Below are 26,801 nucleotides of genomic sequence, written 5' to 3'. Positions count from 1 at the left end.
TATAAATATCTCCAAGTCAGGTGTCCGAGGATGGTGCCAGACTCTTTTCCGTGGTGCCCAGCAACAGGACGAGGAACAGTGACCATAAAGAAGTTTCACCTCAGCGTGAAGACAAACTTCTTTCCACGGAGGGTGGCAGAGCCCTGGAACAGCTGCCTAGGGCGGGCGTGGAGTCTCCCTCTCTGGAGACATTCCAAACTCACCTGCTCCGGGCGACTCTGCCCTGGCAGGGGGGTGGGACTGGCTGATGTGCAGAAGTCGCTCCCAACCCGAAGGATTCTCCGGCTCTGTGACTGCGGGTGCTGCGCGGCCCCTCCAGCCGGGCAGGGGGCGGCAGAGCGGCCGCGGGGCGGGGCGGGCGGGCGGAAGCGGCGGCGCCTCGGGCCGGGTCTGTGTCGGGTCTGTGCCGGGTCTGTGTGGGGACCCTCCGGAGCGCCGCGGCCATGGCGGAGCGCATCGAGCAGCGGCTGGAGGACCGAGTGCCGGAGCTGGAGCAGCTGGAGCGGGTCGGGCTGTTCACTCGCGCGGAGATCCGGTGAGCGGGGCCGGGGCCGGGCGGGCGCACGTGGCGCGGCCGGGAGCGCTCCCATCGCTCCCATCGCTCACGTCCCGATCCCCGCAGGGCCGTCCTGAGGAAAGCCTCGGCTCTGGAGTACAAGGTACAGCGGAGAGCGCTGCGGAAGGAGGATTTCATTAATTACATCCAGGTAGGCTTTACCGAGCAGCAGAGCGGGCCGTCCCTCGCTGCAGATCCAGCTCAGAGCTGAGGAGTGTTGTCGTGCCCTAAGTGCTCTCACCTCGCCTGGTCCCTGGTGCTCACCTGAGGGCGGCTTGTCGGCAGCAGAGCAGGAAGCATAGCCAGGAGTTGGTGCCTGAGGTTGGGATGAGGCGTCTCTTGTTGTGAGCTTCTCCTGTGGTTTCTTGTCTCTCCAGGGATGTGGAGCCCCCAGTTCCCTGATACGCTGTGCACATTGTAGTTAAGTGGAATTAATAAGTTGGAGATTAGGAAAAAGCTCCTAAAAGGGTGGTTGGGCACTGAACAGGCTGCCCAGGGCAGTGGTGATGGCCCCAAGGCTGCCAGAGCTCCAGGAGGGTTTGGACCATGCTCTCAGGGACAGGGTGGGATTGTTGGGGTGTCCTGGACAGGGCCAGCAGTTGGACTTCAATGATTCTTGTGGGTCTCTTCCAACTCCGGATATTTCATGGTGCTAATTTTTTTGTGGCTAAACAAACTTCTAATTACAAGTTTGGCTTGTGCATCACAATTCTAGGAATATGGGTTGCCAACAGCTCAAGTCTGAAATGTCACATGCAGTAGAAATCTTTAATATTAATTTCATCCAGTCTTAGAAATGTAGTGACCCAGTCAAAAAATTATTGCTTAGGTTTTCCTGTTTGTAATGTTTATTGTCCACCTGTCCATTAGCTCTAACAAACTTTATCTGGATTTTTTTGCCTTGCTGTTGGATGTCTCTTCATTTGGTTTTAAATGTTATTTTTCTTTCCATTCTAGTATGAAATTAATCTGCTGGAACTGATCAAGAAAAGACGAGCAGTAAGTCTGTCAGTTATTAAGAGTGCAAAATACTTTATGCAAAATACATTTTCTACTGCAATAAAATTGATATTTTTTCCCTCCCAGCGCATTGGATACTCGTTTAAGAAGGAGGAAATCGAGCACTCTATTCTGCACCGAGTGCACAGCCTGTTCAATAGAGCTACAGGAAAATGGAAAGTAAGTTTATTTGAGTTTTTGGGGTTTTTTTCTGCATACCAGGTTGCTGTACCAAGGGTATGTTGTCTGCTTGTCGATGTACAAGTGATTTTTGCACCTTGTGGGGTTGATTCTCTTCCTCTTTTCATTTCCAACAGGATGATGTCCAGCTCTGGCTTTCACATGTTGCATTTTGCAAGCAGTGGGTGAGTTTTCAAATGCTTGATCTTACCTGAGCTGAGATAGTGGATTGGTGTTTATTCAGGCATCTGGAACTTGAATTCAAGATAGGGGTACAAACTTTAGTGCCACATGCTGTAATACTGAAATAATTTTGATAATACTGTTGGATCTGCCTGGGGCTTTCACTGATGTGTGTGTTCCATTCAGTACCAGAGTGGGTAAAACAAAACCGCTTCTTTTACAGAATGCAAAACATCAACTCAGTAAGGTGTTTTCTACCATGTTGGCCATTCATTCCAATAAACCAGGTAAGTAAAACAGTGGTGAGTGCTGCATAAATGCCTCAGTGTAGATTGTGTGGTGTTGGTTAAAGTTCTTGCAGATCTCAGTTCAAGCTCTTGGGATGAAGGTCCCCACTCTCTTTTCTTTGCCTTGCTGCTGCTTCAGAGAGATGGGCTCTCATAGGGCTGTGCTGAATAAGGTGTGGGCAGACTGGGAACTAAGTAGATATATCAGAGGTGGGAGATGTTGAATGCTCAAGACCTCCTTTCTAGCTTTGGAAGACATCATTAGCTCTGTAGCTAAAACCAGATTAAACTCCTTGGATCTGCCTAGCTGCTTAGATCCGTCCTTCAGCTTGGTTTTACATGGGAGATAATCAGTTTTGTTCCAATGCTGAGCTCATTCTGGGAGATTAAATTAATGAATTTGTATCACCTTTTGCAGCACTGTGGATTATGGCAGCAAAGTGGGAAATGGAGACACGACTCTCATCAGAAAGTGCCAGGCACTTGTTCCTTCGTGCTTTGCGCTTCCATCCAGAGTGCCCAAAACTTTATCAAGAGGTGAGATCCTGGTTTTCTTCTACAACCAGTTATTTGATCCATCAGAGCAAATCAGTTCAGCATATGTCTCAGGAAAAAAACTTGCTTCCCCCTCTCAGCAGGAAAATGTCAAAAATATTAAAAAAAACACAGCCCAAAATTCCCTTCTAGGATGCTGTTAAGCTCTGCTTGGACATATTTCTCAGAGTTAGTCTGGCATCCCCAGCCTTTGTTTGAGAAGTTGGTTTTCTTTGAGGGCAAGTTAAGGTTTAAAGAATAACTAAGAAATGATCTACATGTGGGAAATGTCTGGATAAATACTAGGGCATACACTTATGTGCACAAGTTTTTAAAAACCAAGGCTCTCGGACGTGGGGGGGATGTGTGAAAGCCCTGATTTGTAGCTCCTCAGAGCTTGTTTTACCTCATTTGTGGGCTTAGATTTTGATGACTTAACCCCCACAGCCATTTCATTGTGTTGTCACTCTTGCAGTATTTCAGGATGGAGCTGATGCACGCTGAGAAACAGAGGAAGGAGAAGAAAGAATTTGAAAAAGCAAAGATGGACTTGGTAGGTCAGCTGAACTTACTTAAGAGAGATTGTCTGCTTGTGTATCACACTGAGTGCACAGTTTCAAGGGATCTGGATTAATGGTTTGTTTGACAACTGCTTAGAGAAAGCTTTTGTTCATGTGCTATGCCTGTGTGGAGCTTTTCAAGTGTTTGCTGATATTCAGCTCAAATACTTCATACACTGATTTTTGTTTGCAATTGTAAAATCTTTTTATTACATTCCCCAGTCTGAAAATTAATAGTAATTTCTGGAAAGGAGTAGTTAAACTTACTGTCTTTCATTTTTTTATAGTTGACTTGTGCAAGTTACATAAAAATAGACTTAGATGAAGGAAAACGTTGATATTTTCTGATTTTTTTTTTCCCTGCTTGCAAAAATGATAGCTGGGAAAGGAAAATAATATTTTCAACGATATGTTTGATATTGCAGGGGGAATTCAATTACTCTGAAGAGATTCTCAGTGGGGAAATGGCTCGAATAGTCTACAGGGATGCAACTCAGAAAATTAAAGGTGATTTAATATTTCTTGTACTTATTCAATAAGAAAATTGTCACCTTTAACCCAGCTCTGCAGTAGGTAATTCTGATAGACTTAGCTCCAATGCACACAACTAAGACACATTTTCAAATACACCATTTCTTCAGTAGAACCTTCATAATGCCAGAGAAAAAACTAATAGTGCTCATAGTTCTGATTTCATGTCTTTCCTGCAGGCTGACACCTCTTCCAGCACAGCAGCTTTTGGGCTGAAGTGACAATGCTGGGCTTCCAGTCTCAAAACTTGATTGTTTAAAAAAAAACCCCAAAAACCAAAAATGCAAAGTGTGCAACTGATGTGATATATTGAGGAATTCTTTAACAAATACTCCATTTGATAGGGTTTTTGTCTCTTGAAATGTAGGTGTTGAGTTCCAGCTGGCTGTGCTCTCCATTGCAAAGCTCTTTGACTTCACCCAAGATTTGCAAAAAGAAATCCTTGAAAAGTGAGTTGTGGCTTTGTGTTGTGTTTTTATTTTGTTCTAGTTTAGGTTTCAAGAACCATGTTCTCATAACTTCTCTAATTTATAGTGGGTTGACAGGACTTAAAGCTCTAAAGGCTGTTTCCTGTAGGGAATTAAAATTAAGAAATTAGTGTTCAGATGAGGCAAGTGTGTTCTTTAGAAAAGGATGCTTGTATCTAACTTCAGAAAGGGCTTTAAAATGCTGCTCAGAAAAATTCAGATATAAAATAGTTGTCACTGAATAATTACTGCACTTAGTTTCTGTAAATTCACTGCAGGAACTGTGGGTTTTCCTCGTGTACTTTTGTGGCATTTTTGCATCTTTTATTTCTTTAGCTGTTCCTCTCGAAAGAAAGATTTCTCTTGACAGCTTCCTGCCTAGTTCATGTTATTTCTGGAGAATATCCATATTAAATATTGAAAAAAAAAAAAAAGCTAATATTTTGTTTTTCTCTTGTGGAAAGTAAAATGTTTTTTTCTCTGGCATTCGGTTACTTAGCAAGTAAGTGTATATTTATACTTACATAATATAACAACCAAACAAATACCACAGCTTATATAACAACCCTTCTAAACATACCTGGGGCTGCAGGATGGTGGTTGAGGGCTGTTACAGACATGCTGTGTTCAGTTTGCAGGCCAGTTATGCTGATGATCCCCTGACCTGGGACTACATGGCCCGTCGTGAGCTGGATTTGGGGTCCCTGGAGGCCCCAGGACACCCCCCAAAGCAGAGCAAAGTGGCAGAAATGGCCCGGAGGGAGGAACGGTGCTGTGCAGTCTTTGATGAGGCTGTGGGAGCTCTGCCAACAGGTGAACTGCCCTGCCTGCATTTAACAGCTGTTCCTGGTACTTGAAAATCTGGAAGGTGATGGCAGGCTCTGCCATACCTGAGAGAAGGAGAGCAGTTTTTACAAGCTGCCTTTTGGGGATCTATTTTATGTGTTATTTGGGTTATTTTCCAAAGCATTTATGCTCTCGAAGGAGCTGCTTAACTGGAAATGTGAGTATATTGCTGCTTAGCTGTGAGTCAGCAATGGTTTTGAGTAGCCAGAGTGGATATCCAACTCCCAACATCTGGCACTGTCCTTACTTTGAACATTCCTTGTGAAGCCTCAGCTGAACCAAGAGCTGGACGCTCTTTACAAAGATTTGCTGTCTACAGCTCGTGGTGGGAAGCCATTTTAAAATGTTAATGTTATAAATCTAGGGCCTCTTTTATAATACAACATTTTAAAACAAAGTTGGCATTAACACTTTGCTTGGATTCTTTGTATTTCTTAAATACTTGTGCTTACTCTTGTGATTCTGTAAAGTGTGATATTATGCCTTGGCTTCTACAGAGGACATGTGGAAGTGCTACATCACTTTTTGCTTAGAGAGATACAACAGGAAAACCAACAGTGAAGAATTAAAGCAAAAGGTAAAAGCTTACTAGGAAATCATACAAACAAATCATCCCTGTTGTTATTGACTTCTGTAATCCAGAAGCAAGACAAGAAGCAAATATATTATGACATTTTATCAGAAATATCTACCTGTGGCCATCACTAAGAATCATTTAGTCTCCATCTGGGGGGATCACTTTTACTGTCAGGCTCTCAGATGGCCTGCCTGAACATGAATAGCCTGGGCATAAACCAGCCTTGTCAGTACAGTGACCTCTTTGGATGAGAGCTAAGACTGCAAACTTGTTAATCATAGAATGGTTTGGGTTGGAGGGGACCTTAAATGTTCACTGACAGTCCTTTTTGACAGTGCTTATTCAAAAAAAAGGATGAATTAAAATTACTCTTCCAAATAAGTCTGAGCAAAGTTTGGTGCTGGCATGTGGGCAGTTCAGTTGTGCATCTGTGCTTGGGTATGACTCTGAATTAACTAATTAGCCTTGTAGTAGAGCACAAGAACACTGCAGTGTTGTTCTTTGCTCCTAAAGGAAGAGAAGTAATTCAAATGCTCAAATTTCCCCTTTATCTTGGAATGTCTGCAGGTACCTAAAGCATTAGATATGTAATGTATAATTAGATATTCAGTGACGTGTTGGTAGACAATCCACTGGGCTTCTAGAAATGATGGAATCTGGTATATACAGGAATAATGCTTGGGTTTTTTCTCTCTGTTGGTTCTAGAGGCTGGAGAGGACACTGAGTGTGTTCAACAAAGCCCATGAGTCTAATTTGCTACCAGAAGCTCTCTATAAGCAGTGGGTAAGAGCTGACACACAGAATAGACTGGGGGGCTTTCCTGCCTTGGTTGTGTGCCTGTCTTTGCATTCTGAGTAGACACTGCTGGGCAATTTGGTTCAAAGCCTTGCTTTTTAACAAGGTGTTCCAAGTCTCTCGTGGTGATGAGCTGTATCTGCTGGGTTTCAGCTTCAGCTGTTGCTGGAGTCCAACCTCTCTGAGAAGGCTGTGGAGGTGGCAGAAGCTGCAACCAGGCGCTTCAGCCTGTCCGTGGGCACGTGGCAGATGAGGCTGCAGGTGCTGATCCAGCTGAAGAGGGAGGATGTGACGCAGTGTTTTGAAGAAGCCCTTAAACACGTGAAATCCCAGGTCTGTGCTGCTTTATGGACTTACATGACACGGGCCAGAAACCTCTGATGCTTGGTTGCTTGGGTTTTTTTACCTTTTCAAGGCATTCAAAGTCCCTAACAATTTTTAATGTCCGATATATGAACTCAAAACTTCACATGCACATCGCATTGCCAAGTATTAGGGAACTGTAAATTCACTTCAAAGTCACAGTTTTAAAGTCTGAGTGCTCACAGGTGACATTTTGCACACTCTCCTAGCAGTGAGCTGGTATTCTTTGTGTCTTACTTGAAAAATGTGCTTCCTTTTATTCGCTGTCCTGACACACTGTGTGTGTGGTATTTCAAACCTTGAGTTAGATGTGTGTTCTCCTACTGCTCCATTTCAAACCCTGAGCACAAGGAGTGAGGAGATGAAACAGGAAGGTGACTATTTCTTTACTTCTTGTTCTTGGAAGTTACCTTTGTACTGCAGTGCTCAGTGGTGCACAACAACTTGTCTCATCCCTGGCAACGCAGCTGGTCCAGCTAAAGAAGTATTGGGAAGGAAATGAGAAGAGATTTCAGGGTGCAGGCCAAAGTTGCCTTTCCAAGAGCTGTGCCTAAAGGACATTTTTACAGCAGCTAATACAGAACCTGGAGGATGTGTTGCTGTCTGTAAATTAGTCACTGTATTTTAGGCATTTGATGTATCTGCTCACTCTGTAGGGCACTTTGGCACTGTGGACCCTCTGGGTGGAATGGAGCGAAGGAGCAAACAGCAAGGAGGACACAGAAGCTCTCTACCAGGTACTGGGCTAATCAAAATCTACTTTTATGCCTGTGTAAATAAATGGGAACAATGTCTGTGAATGGAACATGTAACAAATGCTTTATACAGCAGTTCTGTCATGGATGTGTTGATATCAAAGAATTTCAAGCAAAACTGTGTGTGTTATCAAAAATCAGTTGGACACAGGCTTATAGGCACAAATGTCATTCCCATTCTTCTGAAACAGAGATATTTGTAAGCACAACCCGTGATGTACTCTTACTTTGTGGTCTAGAATTTTTCCTCTGTTTCAGACACCTGTCTGAACACGGAAGAGAGAATTTTACAATCTGTGTGCAAACATAAGTCTTGTTATAGAAAACTCAAGATCAGAACTGGGACTTTAATCTCACTATAAATTTCCTCAGTATCTTGGGGCAAAACATTTCCTCTTTGCCTGGCATGTTGGGTAGTGGGGTTTTCCCCCCTTTTACAATATAAAACACATATTTCAGATGGAAGTTTGAATTCAGCTGTTTGTAGAGCATTGTGAAACCCTCTGCATGAAGGGTGTTAAGGAAATGCCAGTTGCCAGCTGTGTGGATTATTGGAGGAGAAATGTATTTTAGACTTAGGAGATCTGCTTTATTTCAGATGCCTGATGAGGGAGAAGGTAGTGTTTAGTTTTGTCTCCTTTCTTGCCTTTTAATTGTAGGTATGTGATGGTTTTATTTTTTGTTTTGTGCTTGCAGAGATCCTTACGTGCCACAAGTCCTGCTGAATCTGTGACTATGAAAGAAATGTATCTGGACTGGACTTACAGAAGTGGTGGTTATAAGAAAGTTAAAAAAGTCTTTACCAGGTAACAAGTAAAACCGTCAAACCAGATTGTTCTAGGGTGTATGTTAAAAGACTTGAAGTCAAAAGTTACTTGTTTTATTTCAGCCTGTGCGAAAATCGTCCCTTCTCACTTGACTTCTTCAGGAAGATGATCCAAATAGAAAAGGAGCAAGTAAGTTGTTGAATATCCAATTAGTGCCTTGTATTTGTAAAATACACTTCTAACTTTGGATCTAAATAGGAAACAGAATGGTGTTGTCAGTCTGTGATCAGTTCATGTTTGTCTTCACGAGTTGATTCCCAGGATGTGATACAAACCCAGTTCCATGGTAACTAATCTGGGGCAGTGTGTGTGTGTGCATGTAATTGCCATGACTCTCTTCCTTTGTAAGAATCTAATCAAGCTGCAGATTCACTTCTGTACAAAATAAATGGCCTTTTAATACCTTCCTTTGTTAGGAATCCTGCAAAATGCTTCATCTGAGAGAATACTATGAACGTGCCTTGAGGGAGTTTGGTTCAACAGATACTGGTAAGGGGATTCTATTATTTATTCGTTCATTCATTCATTCATTCATTCAGTGCTGCCTCTTATTTCCATCCATTTCAAAAGGTAGCTGCTTGTTTTGCCCTTGTGCTTGCTGTCATGCAGGGCAGAGCTTATTTCTTCTGTGCTATGAAGTGTAGGACACTGCAGTGACCCTCTGCTGTCAGCCCAGGGTCATGGGCACTGGGATGGCTTCAGCACCACTGGGAGCAAATCAGGTTTTGACACTGGCATTGTTGCATTATTTCTTAAGACATCAGTGTTCCAGCTGGGAATAGAACCCAGGGTTTTGCTCCTCAAGGTGCAGGGCACTGTAATTTCATGAAATAAGCCTTATTGCATTAACATCAAAGACACTTAAAAGGAGTTTCTAGTTAGGTTTGTTTGTTAAGTAATATCCAGTTAAAATATAACCAGAACTTCTATTTTTCTTTCAAAGATCTCTGGCTGGATTATGTCAAGGAGGAGCTCAGTCATCCCCAAGGCAAACCAGAAAACTGTGGGAGCATTCACTGGCGAGCTATGAAGATGCTGCAGGGAGACCTGGTGGAAGATTTTGTTTCCAAATACACTTTATTGCAAACTGGACATTTATGAAAAACTATAGTATTAGACATTACTGTTGTAATGTGACAGTGCATTTTTTTAACTTCTTTGTACAGAGCTAAATATGTTCCTGGATCTTATTAAAGTTTACCTTCTTTACATTCTGTGTGACAAAAAAAGAATCATCTGTTCCATTGCAGTTGTTTCTAGTGTTGCTTTTGCCAGTTAGAGAAAGCAAAAGCATCTCTGAGGGTGTTCTCACTGAGACTTCTGAGAGCAAATTCTTCATCCTGCCTTAAACATTCAGATAGTTATAATGCATCAGCTTTTACACTCTGGAAAGCGAATATTACAGCATCTAAATGCAAAAAATCCCAAACCAAACCCCCACAGAAAGTACTATACCTGTGGGTGATCTCTGTATTTTTACCAACTTGAATAATTAAAAGTGGAACACTTTTCATTAGGTAATCAGAAATCAGTACAAATACAGTATTTATTGTTTCCTAGCTTCAAAATCATCTGTAATCTTTAGAGCAAAAACAGAGACAGCTTCTGCAGTCTCCTTGCATTGGTGTTTGCATCCTGAGAGTGACTGAAAGGTAGAGGGGAGCTGAGATCTGTTAGCACTGTCCCTGAGGTGAGAGCAGAAGGTTCTGATCTACACTTCAACTTTCTGTCCACAGTGCCTGAAAAACGGGTACTGGCTTTTTGAAACGGTGTTCTTGGCTGTTTAGAGAGCCATGTCAAACCCAATAAATCAGCATAAATTCTAACCTTGGATAAGTCCAGCAAAGCTGGTAACTCCACCATTTCAGAAAGTGGGCCCTTTTTCTTCGCCTATTCTGGTTCCTCACAGAATTTTGCCACTCATGGCAGTTCCTGCAGCACCTCCCAGGGATACACATTCCCTGAAAGCTCATTTGCCTGACACCTGCCACAGCTGTTCAGCCCAGGTGCTTCCCATCTCTTGGTGCTTTATCTGAGCATGCTGCCAGTGCCAGAGGGAGTTGGTTTGTCACGGAGCTTGGGGAGGTATCGAGACTTTATTTCCAGCTTCGTGAGCAGACAGGTATTTTCTCCCAGCTCTTAGGTCTGTTATTTCTGGACGCAGACTCCACTCTGTGGTGGTGGTGGGTCATGGATTGGACTGGATGCCCTCAGGGGCTGGAGCGCGAGCAGCGCCCCCCTCAGTTCCAGCCTCACGCCCGGAGCCGCACGTGGTTCCGCGGGCACAGCCGCGGGGCCCGCCGGGCCGGCGGTGCCCTGAGGGGCCGGACGGGGCCGGGCGGGCGGAGGTGCCCTGAGGGCCGGGCAGTGCCGGGTGGGCGGAGGTACCCTGAGGGGCCGGGCGGGGCCGGGTGGTCGGAGGTGCCCTCAGGCGGCCCAAGGTGCCCTTAGGCACGGGCGGCTCGGCCGGTGCGGGGGGTCCCGGGGAGCTGGGCGGGCAGCGGGGCCGCCGTGAGGGCTCGGCTGGAGCCCGCGCTCTGCCCCTGAGCGCCCGGCTGCCTGCACCCACCAACTCCGCCTCCCTGTTGGGTGGGAGTGCGAGCAGAACTCGCCGTTCCCCGCTCTGTGGGCACCATCAGCGCGCCCGAGGGTTTCCCGCTGCTCTCCCGCCCCTCAGCTCCGCTGGAGCGTCTGATCTGCTCCTGCCCCTCGGCCTGTGGTGGATTCACTCTTTGGTGTTTATATTTGTTGCACTCCTCGTATCTTCATTACCACCGTTCTCAAACGGGCGTCAATTTTGGGGCCCCTTCACCGAGAGATAGCAGCAGGATTGCGGGGGTGAGGGAGGAGATGGGCTGTGCTGTGTTGCTGATGCCAGGGGGGACTGATGGCAGCAGCAGGATGAGCCATCCCTCGGCAGATTTGCCTTCTCAAGTGAAAACCTGTTTGGTTTTAAACCTCTGATTCATCAAGGGAACAAATGGATGGGCTCTAGGGCACAGAAACACTCACTGAGCCGTGTTGGAGCAATCAATGAAAGCTGCTATGGAATTCTTTAAAACTCTTTTGTAGGTGATGGCCGGTGCTGTTGATGCCACAAACTGTGAGGAGAAACAGCTTCCTAATAAGAGAGAAACTATGATCTGGAAGCCCAGAAAAGGTAGGACAAAACAAAGGAGGTGGTGAGTAATGAAACTTAAACTCTGCTTGAGAAATTTACTTAAAATTTTTAGGTGAAGGGTGGGAAATACCTCTTCAGTTACTGCACTGAATTACTTCCAGGTAGATATTTGTGTATGCCTAGGTGCAAGACTAATTAATCAATATGACTGTTTTTAAACCAGAACCATGGTTTTTCAGCATACCTATTTTTTAAAAAAATACCTACTGGTGAATGTGGTGAAACAAGAACTGCTGGGTCCTTTGCCCTAATTAAAGAGATATTTTCCAACAAGAGTGTGTGGAAACTCCTGAGTTGGGCTAGTGCTGTGATGCAAGGCTATGTTCACTGTTCCCAAGCATCTGTGATGTGAAGCAGCTCTGCAGTGATACTACATATGTAGGAAACTGCATATATTATAATTAGATTAGTAGTCACAAAGTGTGTTTGTGTACCTATCTGAATTATTGTGTGCTACGCATTTAATATTCCTGTTTAATTTCTGAGTGTATCTGTTGACGCTTTCTGTTGGTTTTAGAATGTTTGCTGGACAACATTCCAAATGTTCCTGACAGCAAGTCTGAGGACAATGAAGCCTCTGATGCCTCTCACAGTGAAGGTGATGACAGTGTCTCTCCTGATGACTGGTACAACGTGCATTTTTACCTGGATGAGGAGGATGATGAAGTCTCCAGTATACCTGACTCTCCAAAGCTGCAAAGTGCTCCTGAGTACGAGGTGGAGGACTGGGATAAAGAATTGGAGGAGTCTGCATATGGTCCTTATGGTGAGTACACGTTTACTTGTGCTTCATTTGAATTTTGGATAGTAGGTGGTTGGAGGTAGGTGCTTTGCAGGAGAATGTGTTTAAGTAACTTCATGTTCTCTTTTGGGAAGCAATTTCTTGTTTTGTTGGCCTCATGGATATGTAACAATTCTGCACAATTTTGTTGTCAAACACAGGATTTAAAGGTGGTGTTGTGAAGTTCATATGAAACTCTTACTTGAGCAGTCGAATTCTTAGGGAGTGGCCTGGGAAGGAGGGGAATTCTATGTGTGTATTGACTTTCTGGGGAGAAGCAAGTTCTTAGTGGTGTATCTTTGTTATTCTGAAGCAGAAGATAAGGGTAAATGGCGTGCAGGAATGTAGCTTTTTTGGTGTAAAAGTTCTTCCTTTCCTCCAAGAAAATTCAAAATTGTACTCTATAATGTCCCTCTAGAGCACAGAGTTCTTTGGAAGTGCTCAGTCTCTGAGTAGGGTTTGTTGCTTTGGCTGTAGGGTTGGCTTGGTTTTGTTTGCTTTTTTGATTGTTGTTTTTTTGGTGGAAGTTCTTGTTTGTTTGTTTGTTTGACTTTCTTGTTTGTTTTTTTGAAGCTTGATCCTCTGAAGTGGTTGTGCATGTGATCAGTCTCATGGGCGAAGGTGGCAGTGCACAGAAGTGGGTTTATCCACATCTTTAGAGTTGAATAAATCCTCCAGTTTGTGACTTGTTGAACCAAAAGTCCAAACCTTGCATTGGCCAGGCTGGCTGTTAGTGTAGAACAGCTGGATGGAGTTTAGCCTGCTGTGTCTTTGATGAAAATAGTATATTTGCATTTTCTTCTCATTAATGTGTATCTTTTTGTAATTAATACACTTTTCTGTGCTTAGGAAATGTGAATTATCTGTTTATTTTGATTCCATAAATGGCTGTTGTATTCAAGTACCAAGTTTGATTACGGAAGAAAGTGGGAAAATTTTTGCAGCCTTTCCATAAAACTGTTCTGATTTTAAAATGGAAGCACAATATTGGTTTTTCACAGTGGGTAATTCGAGGAAAAAGACTGTTTCCTTTTTGGATGTTTTCCCTCTCTTCCATTCTGGGCTTTCCTTTAATCCCCCATCTGCTCAAATTTATGGTATGTTTTGAATTTTTTACTGGAACTGTCACAAGTTCTTTTTTTTAACTTATTTAACTCACTCATTCCACCTGTAGCTTGTGCTTTTTAAATCCTCACAAACTGAGCCAGCTGTGATTGTGGGATTCAGGTAGTGAGTACAAGTGTCTCAGTTGTTAACTGCTACCAAATAAAAGAAGGTGCTTGGTTGGTCATTTTATGGCTTTTTAAAATGTCTCTTTAAGCACTTGCTGTGGTGGCTTGTTTAGCAGTGCTGCTGGAAGGCTGACATGGGTCAGCTGTGTTGGGTCCTCTGCTCCCCATACTCTGGGCTTCTCCTTTGCTCAGTCCTTTCAGTGTCTGCTGCCTGGAAGTCTTTCCCTTCTGTTAAAACACTTTTTGCCCAATTTTTGTGCCAGCTTGGTTAAAAACAGGCCTACTAGGTTTAATTCTGGCCTAGTGGAAATGTTGTTCAGGGAGAGCTTTCACAGGACCCCACCCTCCCTTTCTGTCCAGTGACCCAGTTCTTAAAGGCTTTGGAGGGCTCTTCATTGGGATGGGGATGTGGGGACAGCAGGGAGGGGGAGGGCAAATAAAAGTAATAATTTCATGAGCCTTTTATTCCCAGGGAAAATGTGAAAGAACTGCCTGTGTTGTACGAGCTGGTGTCACATGGGCTGAATCCAGGTGTATCATTGAGCTTTTTGGAAAACTGTTTTGTCTGTGTGGCAGGAACCTTCCTTCAAATGAAGACATTGCCAAATTCAGCCTCTGTTTGCTTTTTTATTTAGGTCTAATTAATCAATGCTGGCAGATAAAGTTGAAATAGAGAACCGAAGGATGCTGTAGGCCTGCATAAGAACCTGCTAGACTATACCACTACTTTCCTGAGTATCTCCCATGGTTTAAACCTTCTCTTTTATCTTCTGTAGATGCTGATGATCTGTCCTGTGGAAGCTTTCAGGAAAATAATGTTTTGGCCTCATATGTGTGGAATGAGGACTGGTTTTACTACCCAGGCTGTCACCACACAGCTTGCTTTGTTTCTCCATCACGAGTCAGTACAAGAGTTGAGAGTGGCCAGTTTGATGATGCAGATGAGTGAGGCTGACCCTGGGCAGAAGTAAGTTTGGCTTCTGAGTTGGAATGTGTTCTTCACTGTCTGAGCTGTGTCAAGTCCTTTAGTTTGCTTGCAGAGTTCTGCCCAAGGCCAGAAATGCGACACCACCTCCCAAGTTTTGCTCAGGTGCTGCTGAGCTGTTCTAAACTGCCCCCACTGGGCTCTGGAGACAAGAGTGCAGGTGCTGGCTGTGACAGTGCATTTCTGGAGGCTTTGTTTGTATTCTGTAGATCTACCTTGTTACTAATTAATTGCTTGAGAAGAAGTGTTCAGTTTCTAAACTCAGACTGTTTATTTGCAGGGCTTTGTGAGTTTTGACATGCTGGTCTCTGTGTGTCTGTGTAACTCTTAGTTCCCTCTCCTTTTCACCTGATGCTGTCAGATGGGTTTGGAGAGCTTTAAAAACTCTCCCTCCTTCAAGCTTCTCTGTTGTATTTCCTTGTGGTTTCAATTCCCATTTGTGATTCTGATACTGCTTTTCAACAAAATTAGCTGTGGCAAATACAGAGTGAGTTGTTTTGTGTTTATTTGTATGTATTTATAAAGGAATTACCAATACATGATACATGTTTTGCAAACACACATGATGATACACAGTAGGGCCTGCTCCATCCAGTAGGAATGCTGGGTGCCTCAGGCTGCCTCCCAGCAAAGCATTTTCCACATCAGACCTTCTTGTTATATGGGCATATTACCCTGCAGTCCCAGTGTTGTCTTTATTACACTCTCATGCAGCATCAGATGTGTAATGACAAAGACATTATGTACTACAATATGTGTATAAATCTGTGTGTCCTGCAGACAGCAGTGGATTAAGGTTCCTGATACTGTTTGTTGTGGCAAATGAGATGAGAACACAAAATACCTCCCTCAGAGAATAGCTGGAATTAGAACCATCTCCTCCTTGCTTTGCTCTGGAATGAAAGGAAATGTTCTCAGATGAAGTGTGTAAGTGGATTGAGTGGCTGGTCACCAGCATGACAATAACCTTCACCTAATGCTCATGTTTCATTAATCACTTCTCTCTCAAAAACTTTTCATGGCTTTTTTTTTTTTTCCCATGTTTTGACACTGAACTGGAGCACAGTGCAACATTGGGGTTTTGTTTTCTCATCCGATGTATGAGACCAAAATAATTCACACACTGTTTTGGGAGGAGAAAGTGGATGACACAGTGATATTTCCTTAATTTATTCCTAGAGAACACAGGACAAGAGCTTTCCTTTGGGTACCTTTCAATTCCTGGTTATGTGTTAGCACTTAGCAGTTGAAGTATAGAGTGGAAACCTGGTGCTGAGGTTGCAAGAAAGGGGGTCTGTTCTTTAATTCCTATATGGTGGAGTGACCTGGGGATTAATATTTCCCTCAGAACTCAGTTATGCCAATAACTGACTCATCAGCCAGAGTAAAAGGGTTGATTTGCATTTAGAAATGCGATATTAATAAAATGAGTGCAGACACACTTGTAAACTGTAAACATTCCTGTGAAAAATCCCGGCTCGTTTTGTGAGCCTGTTTATTTATCCCTTGCCCGGACCCGGCTGTTGTCAACGCCCAACGTTTCCCTGCAGAGGGCAGCAGAAAATTGTCTGCGCTGCTCGGCGTGTGTTCGTCAGGCGGTGTGAGCTCCCCGGGCTGGATTTCTGACGCTGGGAGCAATTCAGATCTGTGTTCTGCTTGGCCCTGTTGTTCCCCGGCGAGGCTGATTCACGGCCCCGATTAGTTTCTTTTTTTTTTTTTTTTTTTTTTTTTTTTTTTAGTTCACTCCCAAGTTGGACTGAAAAATCTCTCCCATGGCTGAGAGAAGAACATCACTTGACTTCAGGCTTAATATATTGTTTTTTACTGTGCTTGGGGGAGATATCCCACCGTATGCAATAAAGAGGAAACTAATAGAATTCTGTGGAAGCAAACCCATCTTTTGTAGAATTGTTTTATAAAGACTTTTTGGTTATCCTTTTTACACTGATTAGAGTGATATTTTTTTTTTCCCTTACAGTTCCAAAATTCCATCAGTACTGAATCTTAAAGCCATTTTCCATACGGTCTATAAATCAAGGTGTTTTTTCACCCTGTACCTTTAATTACAGTCATTCCGGTCTGTCTCCAAGGTCTTATTCTTTGAGGAGAAATTGTGTTGAATGGCTGCTTTGCTAAGCTGTTTGCATTTTAAATGACTGTCAACTTTAAAGATTTGTTTTCAGTTTCCATTTGAGGTTAAAACTGCCACCACCCCCCCCAGGTCTGGGAAAAATAGCACGAGGGTTTTGCAGCAGAGATGCCTCCTGCTCTCTCCAGGGATATGTTGGCAAATATAACTTTGTTCATCTTGGCCCTGCTTGTTAGGGCAGGGGCTTAATGTAAAGCTTGATCTGAATACTCTCAAACTTCAGGGGGATTAGAAAACCAGATGCAGCCTCCTCAGAAAGCATCTGCCTGGGAGGATTTGAAACTGAGCTTGTGGATTCCAATGTTTCTGCTCTACAGAGTGTTTCAAATTCCATTGTGAATCTTGCACTGAGCCTGTTTTGTGTTGACACAAGTGTGTCATTCTAGGCAGGAATACATTGCATTTAAAACCAACAGAAGGCAGCATGTGAGCCAACAATTCACACCGAGAGTCAGCCCTTCAGCCTGCTCAAATTATTGGAGGGAAGAGAGTCCCATCACAGGACCAAGATCATAAATCTTGTATGCATACAAGAAACACACTGGCAGCACATAAATCAGCTGAAAAGTTTTCAGAAGTGTCACAGATTTCTCAGTGAAATGCACATACATCCCTAAGACCATTTTCCTTCTACACCCACATTATAAATGTCATTCAAAGGACAGAGACCCTGCTGCAGGTTAATATGTTTGCTGGGTTTATGCTGTGGGGAAGGCTTAGGAGTGGAGCATGATATGGTGGCTTAGTAGAGCAGGGTACAACTTTGATGCTGTCCTTGCTTTTCTTCTCATTTCCCCACTTTGTAGGTAAAGCTAAAGATACCAGCCAGTAAAGTGCTTCAAATTCACTGAGCAAGAAATTTTGTCTGAATAGTCAGGTTTTGAAAAACCAAACAGTTTTTTGCATTTTCTTTGAACAAGCCAGCAAAGAAATGAAAACTTGTTTTGGGTGCATCTGTTGTTTCCTTTGAGACCTACAGGCAATGATTTGCAAGAGGAAATAATTGAAGGAAATGTGTTCATATTTCCTGTTGATAAGGTACAGCACTTAATTCATACATCAGATTGAGATAGGGTTTCTTGGTCTTATATAACCACAAAATCCAGCCCATTTTAGTGTCTTTTAAAGACACTGCTGCTTCACTTGTTGTTTGTCCCATCTTACAACTGGTGTGCTTTCACTCTTAAACTGAGAAAATGCCTCCACTGCTGAGGGGGGACTATGTGAGTAATTCCACAGACTAAAGGAAAAATGCTGATGGCAGCAGCTCATCCTGACCATCTGTTGCTTGCAAGGACACCAGTGTAAATCCCTTTGTAACAAAGGTCATTTTGTGGAGCTGGGTGAGTGTAGGCACAGGGAAGGAACATGGGATACCCTCTGTGGTCTGTATTGCAAACAGAGACATCGGAAGCTCGAGTATTAGAGGATAAATTCGTGGTGGAGTTGTTAGTCCTGGGAGTACCAGCTACTCATAGCATGGTTTCCCAGCTTGGCAGGAGAAACTGGAACCCACTAAAAAAAGCTGCAAAGCACACAAACCCAGTAATTGGGTTTAGTGATGGAAACAGCTTCCTTTAAGCACTTGGCACACAAATCCTCAGCTGGTACAAACTTTGGCAGCTCATTACCCAGGCAGAACCTCTGTCCCTGTACATCCCCCGAGCAGTGCCTGTGTCATCTCTGAGCTAAAGCTCATGTTCAGGGTTTCACTGTTGCTGTGGGTTTTAGTCCTTAATATAATGGGCTTTCCTTCCATTCCTTGTGGCTCTGTTGACCTTGACAGAGCAAAACCCATGAACATGGCTCAATGTCTACATTTATATCGTAGCAGGTTGTATTGGGGGGGATTTTTCCCACTTTGATGGTAGTTTCAGGACATGTAGCAGAAATGAGCCCAGGAAAGGTAACTTCCTATGATTCAGCAAGTCTCAAATGTCTGGCCTCAGTTATTTTAATCAAACCTTTTCTGATCTGCCTGCAACTTCTGTACTTAGACCTAGAAACTCCTTTCATTGTATGATGCAGGATTTGAAGACTTGAGTTTTATATGTAAGTTGTATCTATTTGTTTATGAGCCTGAGGTCTCAATTTATTGTTTTATTGCCCTCAAAGGGAAATACTGCTCAGTCCTTTTTGAGCTGTTGGTCCTTAGTATAACTTACATTGAGTAACATGTTTTCTGTGAGATCTGGAGTACCAGAGGCTCTCATTGTGCTGCTTTGTAGTTTTAATCACTGTAGCTATTGTGGGCTTATGTTCCAACAACAAACAAGTTGTTTAGTATTTCTGCCCCTACCTCAGGAACTACTCCAGAACATTCACATTTTCACTGAGGAGATCCTTTGGTCACTTAGCAGGTAGTAGAAAATACTAAAATTATTTGACCTCAGATAAAGGACTATCATTTCATCTGTAATCTTCATGCAGACACCAGAGTAAATATGCCACATTGTAATATAGTTCTGTCTGGCTACAGTTGGTTGGGAATTGTGTAACTCCATCTCCCATGTTACATGCTCAACTGTTTCTGGGGAAGTAAATAGGTGTGACAGTGAGATTAAACAGGACCTGTATCCCACAGCAGAGAGCACAGCCTCCTTCTAGGTAACTGGAGATTCAGGGAGCAAGGAAAACTTTTCTAGCTGAGCAGGTCTTCACAGTACTGGTGACAGTAGGGTGGTAGAATGGGAATAGCAAGGTCAGAGGAACAACTGATAGTTCCACCAGAATCATGGGCAACAAATCAAAATAATTTGGTGCAGGAATCTGAGTTGCTGCATTCACCTTACTGCAGGACAAGAACATGTAAGGGGATTTTGAAAGTTCTGTTTCAACTGTGGGTAACTCCTTATACCAGAAGCTGAATTGGGACAGGTAATCTGAAATGGAAGCCCAAAGGTGGAGCTGCAAACAGCCACATGCTGATTGAACCATCATCATTTTCTTGTCTGCTGTCACCACTGGGTCTGCTGGAATACCAGACCCCCCTTGTTCTCAGTTTATCAGTACTTTCAGTTCCATGTTCTTCAAACAGGCCATTATTTTCCTGGTCTGAAACACCTTTTACCTTCTGTTTTATTTAGTTCTAGCTTATCTGCATCATTCATACTTGATCTATTTGATTGGACCTCCAGCTCTGCAGTTTGTAGTTTGACAGAAGTCTGCTCTTTCCAGTGGGATTGGTCAGACATTATAAAGCCAGGCTGAGACTGCCTGTCTGCTAGATAAGAACTACATTTAGTTCTGTTATCTGTACTTGTGTTGGTGGGTGGATTAGGTTTAATTTGGTCCTTTGGAGAGAAGTGGGCAAACTATCCCTCAGACAGGTCTGGGATTTGGTTTAAGGACAGGCTTTCTTATGTGGTCTGTGAAGTGCCTTGTAGCCCTGTAGGAATACTTTGTGTCTGGTTCCTGCCTGCAATTTGGAATGCTGACTTTAATGATCGTGCTTCTAATTATGTACAGAGGTAAAAATTCTCAGATGAAAGAACGGGGAAGTTCATCATCTGTCCCATTAAGGGCAGCAGGGTTTCTGTTGTGCAGACTGCCCAAAACTGGCGCCTCATACCTGCAGTGAGGGGAAGCCCTTCTCAGGTACCTTGGCTGCCAGGGCACCTTCATCCCTCCTCAGAGTGTGCAACTCTGACTAAAGGGCGAATTGACTCCTTGAATGAGCCACATCTTTGTCACAGGTCACATCCTGTGATGTCCTGTACCCCCTGGCAGGGGGGAGCTGTGGACGTTTGTGCAGCAGAGTGGCTGCTCCGTGTGAGGGGACCGGGGAAGTCGGTAACACCCAGCCTTTGTGATCCTGACCCGCCTCCAAACAAAAGGGCAAGGTTCAGTGTCCTGCTAATGGACTTAACTGCTCTGTAATTGAGACTCCAGGGACTTGGGACACAACCTCTTTTGCTGCATATCCTTTCAAGTTCGGCTTAGTTATTCCTGTTCAGCTTACCTTGGTATTGGATATTGCTAAGGCTTTAATGCTGCCTTCCACCACAACCCAGTCAAGCCTTGGCAGTAGGATTTCTCTGACTTCAGAAGTTATCACTCTGTTTTGTGCTTCATTTTCTTCTTGAATTTTCTATTTTGGAAGCATGCTTTTTTTTTTTGTGATTTTTGTACCTAGTGTCTGCTTCTGTCTGGGGTTAAATTTACCTTAGTTTCTACCTGCAGTACTAAGACCCAGCAATTGGTGCCAGCTAAATATGTTCTTTATTATGGCAGAATCCACCTTGTATAACAGCTCAAGGACTGTATCAACAGAAGTGTGGGAGGAGGCTGAAATGAGGTAGATGTGGGAGAACACAGAGGGTGCAGTAACTGCTGATTTGTACAGTGGGAGTGGGCTTCACTTGATTACTTCCTCTTTAATTGAAGCCTCACCTAATTGAGCTGAGAGCTTTCCCTTCTCTAGTTCAGGGTACCAGGTACCCTTTTTTCCTGTATTTGCTGTTTTACCTCAGAGATGACACTGGTGTGAGAGTTTATATATATTTATAGCACTTCTTCCCGTGGTTAATCCACACAGGTTCTGTTTGAGTGTTCATTTTACTGATACAGGCAACAGCTGTTTTCTCCATGTCTTATCAAATATCCTCCATGCTCTAATAATAACAAAGAAGTTTCTTTATTCTTGGCTATTCCAAATTTTCACCCAAGGGATCTCATTGCATCTCTTCATGGAGACTGCAATCTAGGAATAGGTACTTGTGACTGGCTGGATAGATTCTGCTTTAAACCAGTAAGTGTGATAGAGGATTTAACATCCATTTTATCTGGATTCTGTTGTTACATCCAGGATGACATTTTTCATGTCATAATATTTTAAACAGCTCAGTAGTTTTAACTGTTGTCTTGTTGCTTTGGTGAAGTGATGAGTACACCAATGTGCTTTGCCATCAGATGTTATGGGGTGATTTAATTAGACTAATTTCTGTTTTCATTAACACTTCTATTAACTGGTTTTTAATGCTACTGTTTACAGATTCTTATTTTGTGATTTTTTTTTTTTTCTGTATGTTTTCCCTCATCCTTTTTGTTGCCAGTTTACAGCATCCATTTTGTGATGGTAGTGATTGTCTGATTTTACAGAAGGCCTCTCTCTCTGAATGATGTTGCCTGACAAAATGTGGAATCTGCAGCAGTGGCAGTGGTGTCCTCTCCCCTCCATGGTCCCACCCAAAGCAGGGCAGTGTGAACCAGTGCTCTCCTGGAAAACTAGGGCAAAATCCTGTGAATCATGGCAGTGTTGGCACACCTTGAGACACCAGAACTGTGTTAGTGTGACATCCCAAATGCCTCCTGACTTCGTTTTCACTGCTGGTTTTTAAATCATGGCACACTTTAAATCTGACAGAGATGTGTCTTCAGTGGTGAGTCTGTCATGTTTAAGAGTTGTCATAATTATCCTGAGAAAAATCTGGATTTGGGAAATAGTTGCTTGCTTTCCAGCTTTTTGCAGTCTGCAGAGTACAAGAGAAGAATGCAGTTTATTCTTAGGCCTGGAGACTTACTCTACTCCTGAAGTGCTTCATCAAATTCACTAGTAATAAGCAGCATGTTTTTCTTGCTTAGCAGTCCTATCTTCAGTGAATTTCAGAAAGCCTTTTGCTGGTGGATTGCATTCTGAGATAACATTCCAGCTCAGTGCCAACTTTATTCATTAACTTTCCATCCATACAGCTGCATGCTTTTAAAATAGCTTGGATATTGAACAGGATTTGGGAGACAAAGTACTTCAGCTACTCTTAACAACTTTTGAGTTGGTCACCACAGAACATTGCCTGTTCTGTCTTCCAAAAAAATGAACATTTGCAAACACTTCATTTGGTTTATAAAAAATGAAGTTGCCAAGGACAGTAACAGCAGAAGTGGAAACCACTTAACAATTTTTTTTTTTGTCAAGGTTGATACGAAAATTACATTTGGAAGAGAACTCTGTTGTAAAGCACCTCAGAGGCCACTGCTAGTGAACATGAACAGCTCCATGTATTGAAAAGCAGGGGGCTGCTGGAAAAAAAAAGGCTTGAATGCCAGCCTATGATTTGACAAATTAAATATCTATTAAAATTTGTATTGAAAAATTACAACGTTGCTATGGTTACCAAAGCTTCCTCAGTGCCAGGACTGCAGTGCATTTCACTTCAAAGAAAAACCCCGTTTTCCCCCATTTTTACAGTATAATCAAATAGAACTTTCAGAAGTGCTTTTAATTTGCATGTATTAGTTGATGGAACTTGTTGCTACGAAGAATCCAAAAGCCAGAAATAGAGCTGTTCCCAAAACATGTGCTGCTCTTTCACAGCATCTTTGAATTAAATCTCATGAAGTCATGTTCTGTGGTGCTGAACTGCGGGGCAGCAGTGACTGTCCCTGGGATGGGAGGACAGTGGGACACAACACACTGAGCATGGGGGAAGCTCTGACAGACCCCACTGGGTGTGTTAAAAGAAACATTTATGTTTGGAGGGGCTCATGACCAGTTCTTGAAACTGGTCTTGCACTTGTGAACATTTCTGCTGTGAAGTACCCCCGAGTAGACAAATTGCAGAGGTGAAGGAGGAATGGTTTTTATGGTCAGGATCTGCCAGTATTGTTCCACTGGGGCTCATTTCCTCTGAAGCTGCAGGTGCTGCCATTGTGGCCAATTCGTGGGTCTGCTGGAAAGTACAACCTGCTGCTTGTGATGTGAGGGGATGGACACAAACCCCATGGTGAGATCCTGTCAGACAATTCCTGCTCCTTTCCTCATGGAACTCAGTCCATGATAGTATCAGCAAGGTTGTAGAAACAGTGCAGAGTGAAGGAGAGGAAATAAGGCCAAAGGCTTTTGCTCTGTGGTCCTGGCATGTGCCCCACACCACCAGCACATCTGCCCAGCAGAGGCCAGAGCTCAGGTGCTGCTGGCACTGCCTGCTGCTGTCAGGGACTGTTCCCGTGTGTGGAGCACAGCTGAGCCGCTGTTGGGACGTTTCCCATCGTGCCCTCTGTGGTTATTATGCAAAGTTGACTCTCTTGTTGTGGCCATACATTTCCTGCATATTATCAGACCTTTTTTTTATCCAATGTGGAGCTTCTGCTTATGGCTGAAAACTACTTTTAATGTGTACGTTTGTGTCCGTGTAAATAACTGATGGAGGGGAAAGTGCTGAATGAAGTCTGTTTGCTTTAGAGCTGCAAAGCTTTGTCCCTCAGGAAAACAATCTGTCAGGATACACAGAGGCCTTCAGTTGTTGGTTGTGAGTGTGCACATCTGGCCAGGCCACGGCATTCCTGGAGACACAATTCCCCATTCCCTTCCTTGCTGGGCTGATCCAGCTGGAGCTGCAGGGATGCCTTTCATCCTGCTGCGTCCACAGGGGAGGAGTGTGGGTATGGAGTGTAGCATCACTCACTTGTACAGGCTCCAGGAGTGCCTGAAATGAAGGTGAAAACCAAGGGATGAAATGTTACCAACTATATATATAAAATCTCCCAGCCCTTATATGATACTACTTGTTTATTTCAGATGAAATATCTACTGTACCAATCTTCCTGAGGTTTGTGAGTTGACTGGAAGATATTTCTTTTAAGCCTTTGCTGTCTGTAGGTCCATCTGCTCTGTAAGAGTCTGTAATCATTTTGAGTTGGGGTGAGAAAAACCTACATAATTTACAACACAGAGAGAAAAGGGATTAAATTTTGAAATGGCCACAGCAGCCACATCATCTTTTTCATGTTAAATAAACAGGGAACTGCTTATTTAAATCCTCACAGCTCTGCAACATGCAGTCCATGCACCTTTACATGTCCATACTTGGGTGCATCCAGGGCGTATTTCTGAAATACAAGCTGAGCTTGTTCACCAGTACCAGTGTGTTTGAAAGTTCAATTTTCTGGCACTTTTGAATCTGCTCCCTGAACACATTCTGGGGACTGGAAGCATCATGTGGTTTGTATAAATAAACCCACCAATTGCCTGGGGTGTGTGTGAGCCCCTCGCTGTGCAGCCCGGCTGTTTCCCTGCCATCAGCCTCACAATTTCAATCAAGATTTTAATGGACTCCTGGGGCTCCCCCAGTTTCTCTTCAAGCAGAGTCTGGCACCAGTCTCCCCAAGACCATAGCAATGAAAAGCTTTATTTTAGCTTTTGATTGTACAGAAATTTAGTGACAGTAGGAAAGAAATAAACTGGTCAGGTGAGTGCCAGAATGGCAGGAAAGAGCTGTCCTTAGAGCAGATTCATAACCTGCTTTTTTTTTTTTTTTGTCCAATTAGGAAGTGCAAAGTATAGAGCAACCATAGATCAGACTTCTCTGTGATCTTGTCCAGATTTTGACAGATTGACAGTTTTAATTAAGAGTGTTTTGTTTAATTCCTTTTGCCTTTACACCTGAGAGTGTTCACAGGCCTGTGCAGGTTTAGACTGCAATTCTGCAGGGTTTTTTTTGAAATATAATTGTTGGTCATTAAAAGAAATTGAAGTAAATGTTATGAAGGCTTTTAATTTTCATTCCTGTTTCAGGAAGTTCCCAGATCACCTCTTACATAAGTTACTTTAAACAGTTTCTTACATTTCAAAACCTCTTATTGTGAAGGAAGAGTGTACCATAAACCCATAACAGTTGCCTCTTTGCAGTTATTATGGGCTGGTGATCTCTTCAGTTCTAAGTAAAGGAAGTCATAGGGATTGTTTTCTGGGTTAGGTTTGTAACAGCAGCTCTTGTAACAACTGGTAAAGGTTGAAGTCCTGGGATCTGGGTGGAGGAGATGCTGGGGGTTTTTATGGAGAAAGGTATCAATTATCTTTGTATCCTTCAGGGAGTTACAATTATTATTCTTCCATACAGTAGGTGGAGACAAAGACCTCGTGAATTTTATCACGTCTCCTCAGACTGACTTAATCAGCTCCTGATTTTTGGTGTTATTAAATCCCTTCATAAAAATAACTATCAATTTTGTCCTAAAGGTTGTTAATTTATGTTCACTTTAAGTGCTGTAATTATTTTGCTGGCTGCTATCGATAAATTGGTTCTTTTAAACATTAGGGCTGATTTGGAGATTGATCTGTGAAACCTTTCTGTGCAAGTTCAGATCTGTCTTAGGCCAAAAAATTCAGAAGTCAGAGCACACCGAGGACTGACTTCAAGTACCTTGAAATTGCCAGTGATGTAGGAGTTGGGTCTCTGTGCAGACTGGAAGGTTGAGGTGTGGTCTGCCTCTGTTTATAAAGTGAGTTTATATGTGTCTGTATGTTTGTATAAATCCAGTGTGTGTTTACAGGTGGGTGTTTATGTGCTTGCAGCGTGTTTGGCCTCACACAGAATATGGTGTTGGCACCCTGCCCCTGCCTGAACCCAGCTGAAAACTTCCAGTGTAGTTTGGAGTAGTGAGGACAAATGGAGTGTAATCCATAAAGTGGGAGAGATGGTTTGTTAGCTTTTCAGAAGGAAGGTGCAGGTTGCACATTTCTCAGATCCACTGGCAGAAATAATCTGTAGATACATTTTTATTTTCACCCTCTCATTAAATCTCCACTGGGCCATTGATGCTCTTTGGTAGGGGGAGTCTCTGCCATGTGCATCACACTGGGTATGGAAGGTGACTGAGAGAGTCATTCCAGAGATGGATTTCCAGGTGTGTGACAGGGCAGGGTGTGTTTTCCCCATTGTATTGGATGGTAGGCACGTTGCCTCAGGAGAGAAGGCTTTGTCACATCTGTTCCTCATGCTCAACTGAGATTACAATTGGATTTCAGCAGATTATGGTGGAATTCCCTCCTTCACTGATCTCAGACTGCTCTGATGAAAGTTTCTGTGCTTCTTAAAAACCAGAGAGTTTACCCAGTGAGGTGTGTTTGTGACAGCACAGATTCCAGAATGCAAAGTGGAATTTTGCTCAGTGGGGAGGAGGTGGAGAGGAGCCCACATGTCAGGGTGAGGTCAGATACCTGAGCTCAGGAGCCATTTCAGCAAACCTTTAGGAAGGGATTTCTTGCTGCCTCAGAAAGTTTGGGAAGGGTTGC

The 26,801-nt window shown here is 43.3% G+C and overlaps 2 protein-coding genes across 4 annotated transcripts in view; both read left to right on the top strand.

The window, feature by feature from the left end:
- The first annotated feature begins 357 nt into the window (after positions 1–357).
- Positions 358–9,690, top strand: UTP6 (UTP6 small subunit processome component). The gene is made up of 19 exons (XM_032707088.1): positions 358–535; positions 623–707; positions 1,514–1,555; positions 1,643–1,735; positions 1,873–1,920; positions 2,142–2,205; positions 2,624–2,742; positions 3,215–3,292; positions 3,725–3,806; positions 4,198–4,279; positions 4,929–5,110; positions 5,641–5,720; positions 6,427–6,504; positions 6,670–6,849; positions 7,536–7,616; positions 8,331–8,440; positions 8,524–8,590; positions 8,878–8,950; positions 9,405–9,690. Exons 1-19 carry the CDS (start codon positions 444–446, stop codon positions 9,560–9,562), a joined length of 1,794 nt encoding a protein of 597 aa, XP_032562979.1. The 5' UTR covers positions 358–443; the 3' UTR covers positions 9,563–9,690.
- A 743-nt stretch (positions 9,691–10,433) lies between these two features.
- Positions 10,434–26,801, top strand: part of COPRS (coordinator of PRMT5 and differentiation stimulator) — a 147,922-nt gene continuing 131,554 nt past the window's right edge. The window contains exons 1-5 of one of the 3 annotated variants that reach the window (XM_032707091.1): positions 10,438–10,583; positions 11,534–11,621; positions 12,160–12,408; positions 14,432–14,622; positions 14,921–15,127. In XM_032707091.1, coding sequence (XP_032562982.1) covers positions 10,500–10,583; positions 11,534–11,621; positions 12,160–12,408; positions 14,432–14,604 — 594 coding nt within the window. In that variant the 5' untranslated portion in view covers positions 10,438–10,499 and the 3' untranslated portion in view covers positions 14,605–14,622; positions 14,921–15,127. Of the gene's footprint in view, positions 10,584–10,908; positions 11,197–11,533; positions 11,622–12,159; positions 12,409–14,431; positions 14,623–14,920; positions 15,128–26,801 lie in introns of those variants that run through there. The other 2 variants (XM_032707089.1, XM_032707090.1) reach the window with 2 other exon arrangements.

Source organism: Chiroxiphia lanceolata, chromosome 19 (assembly GCF_009829145.1).
Source record: "Chiroxiphia lanceolata isolate bChiLan1 chromosome 19, bChiLan1.pri, whole genome shotgun sequence".
Lineage (NCBI taxonomy): Eukaryota > Metazoa > Chordata > Aves > Passeriformes > Pipridae > Chiroxiphia > Chiroxiphia lanceolata.
Note: the sequence above shows the minus strand (reverse complement) of the source record. Positions and strands in the feature narration are given on the sequence as shown.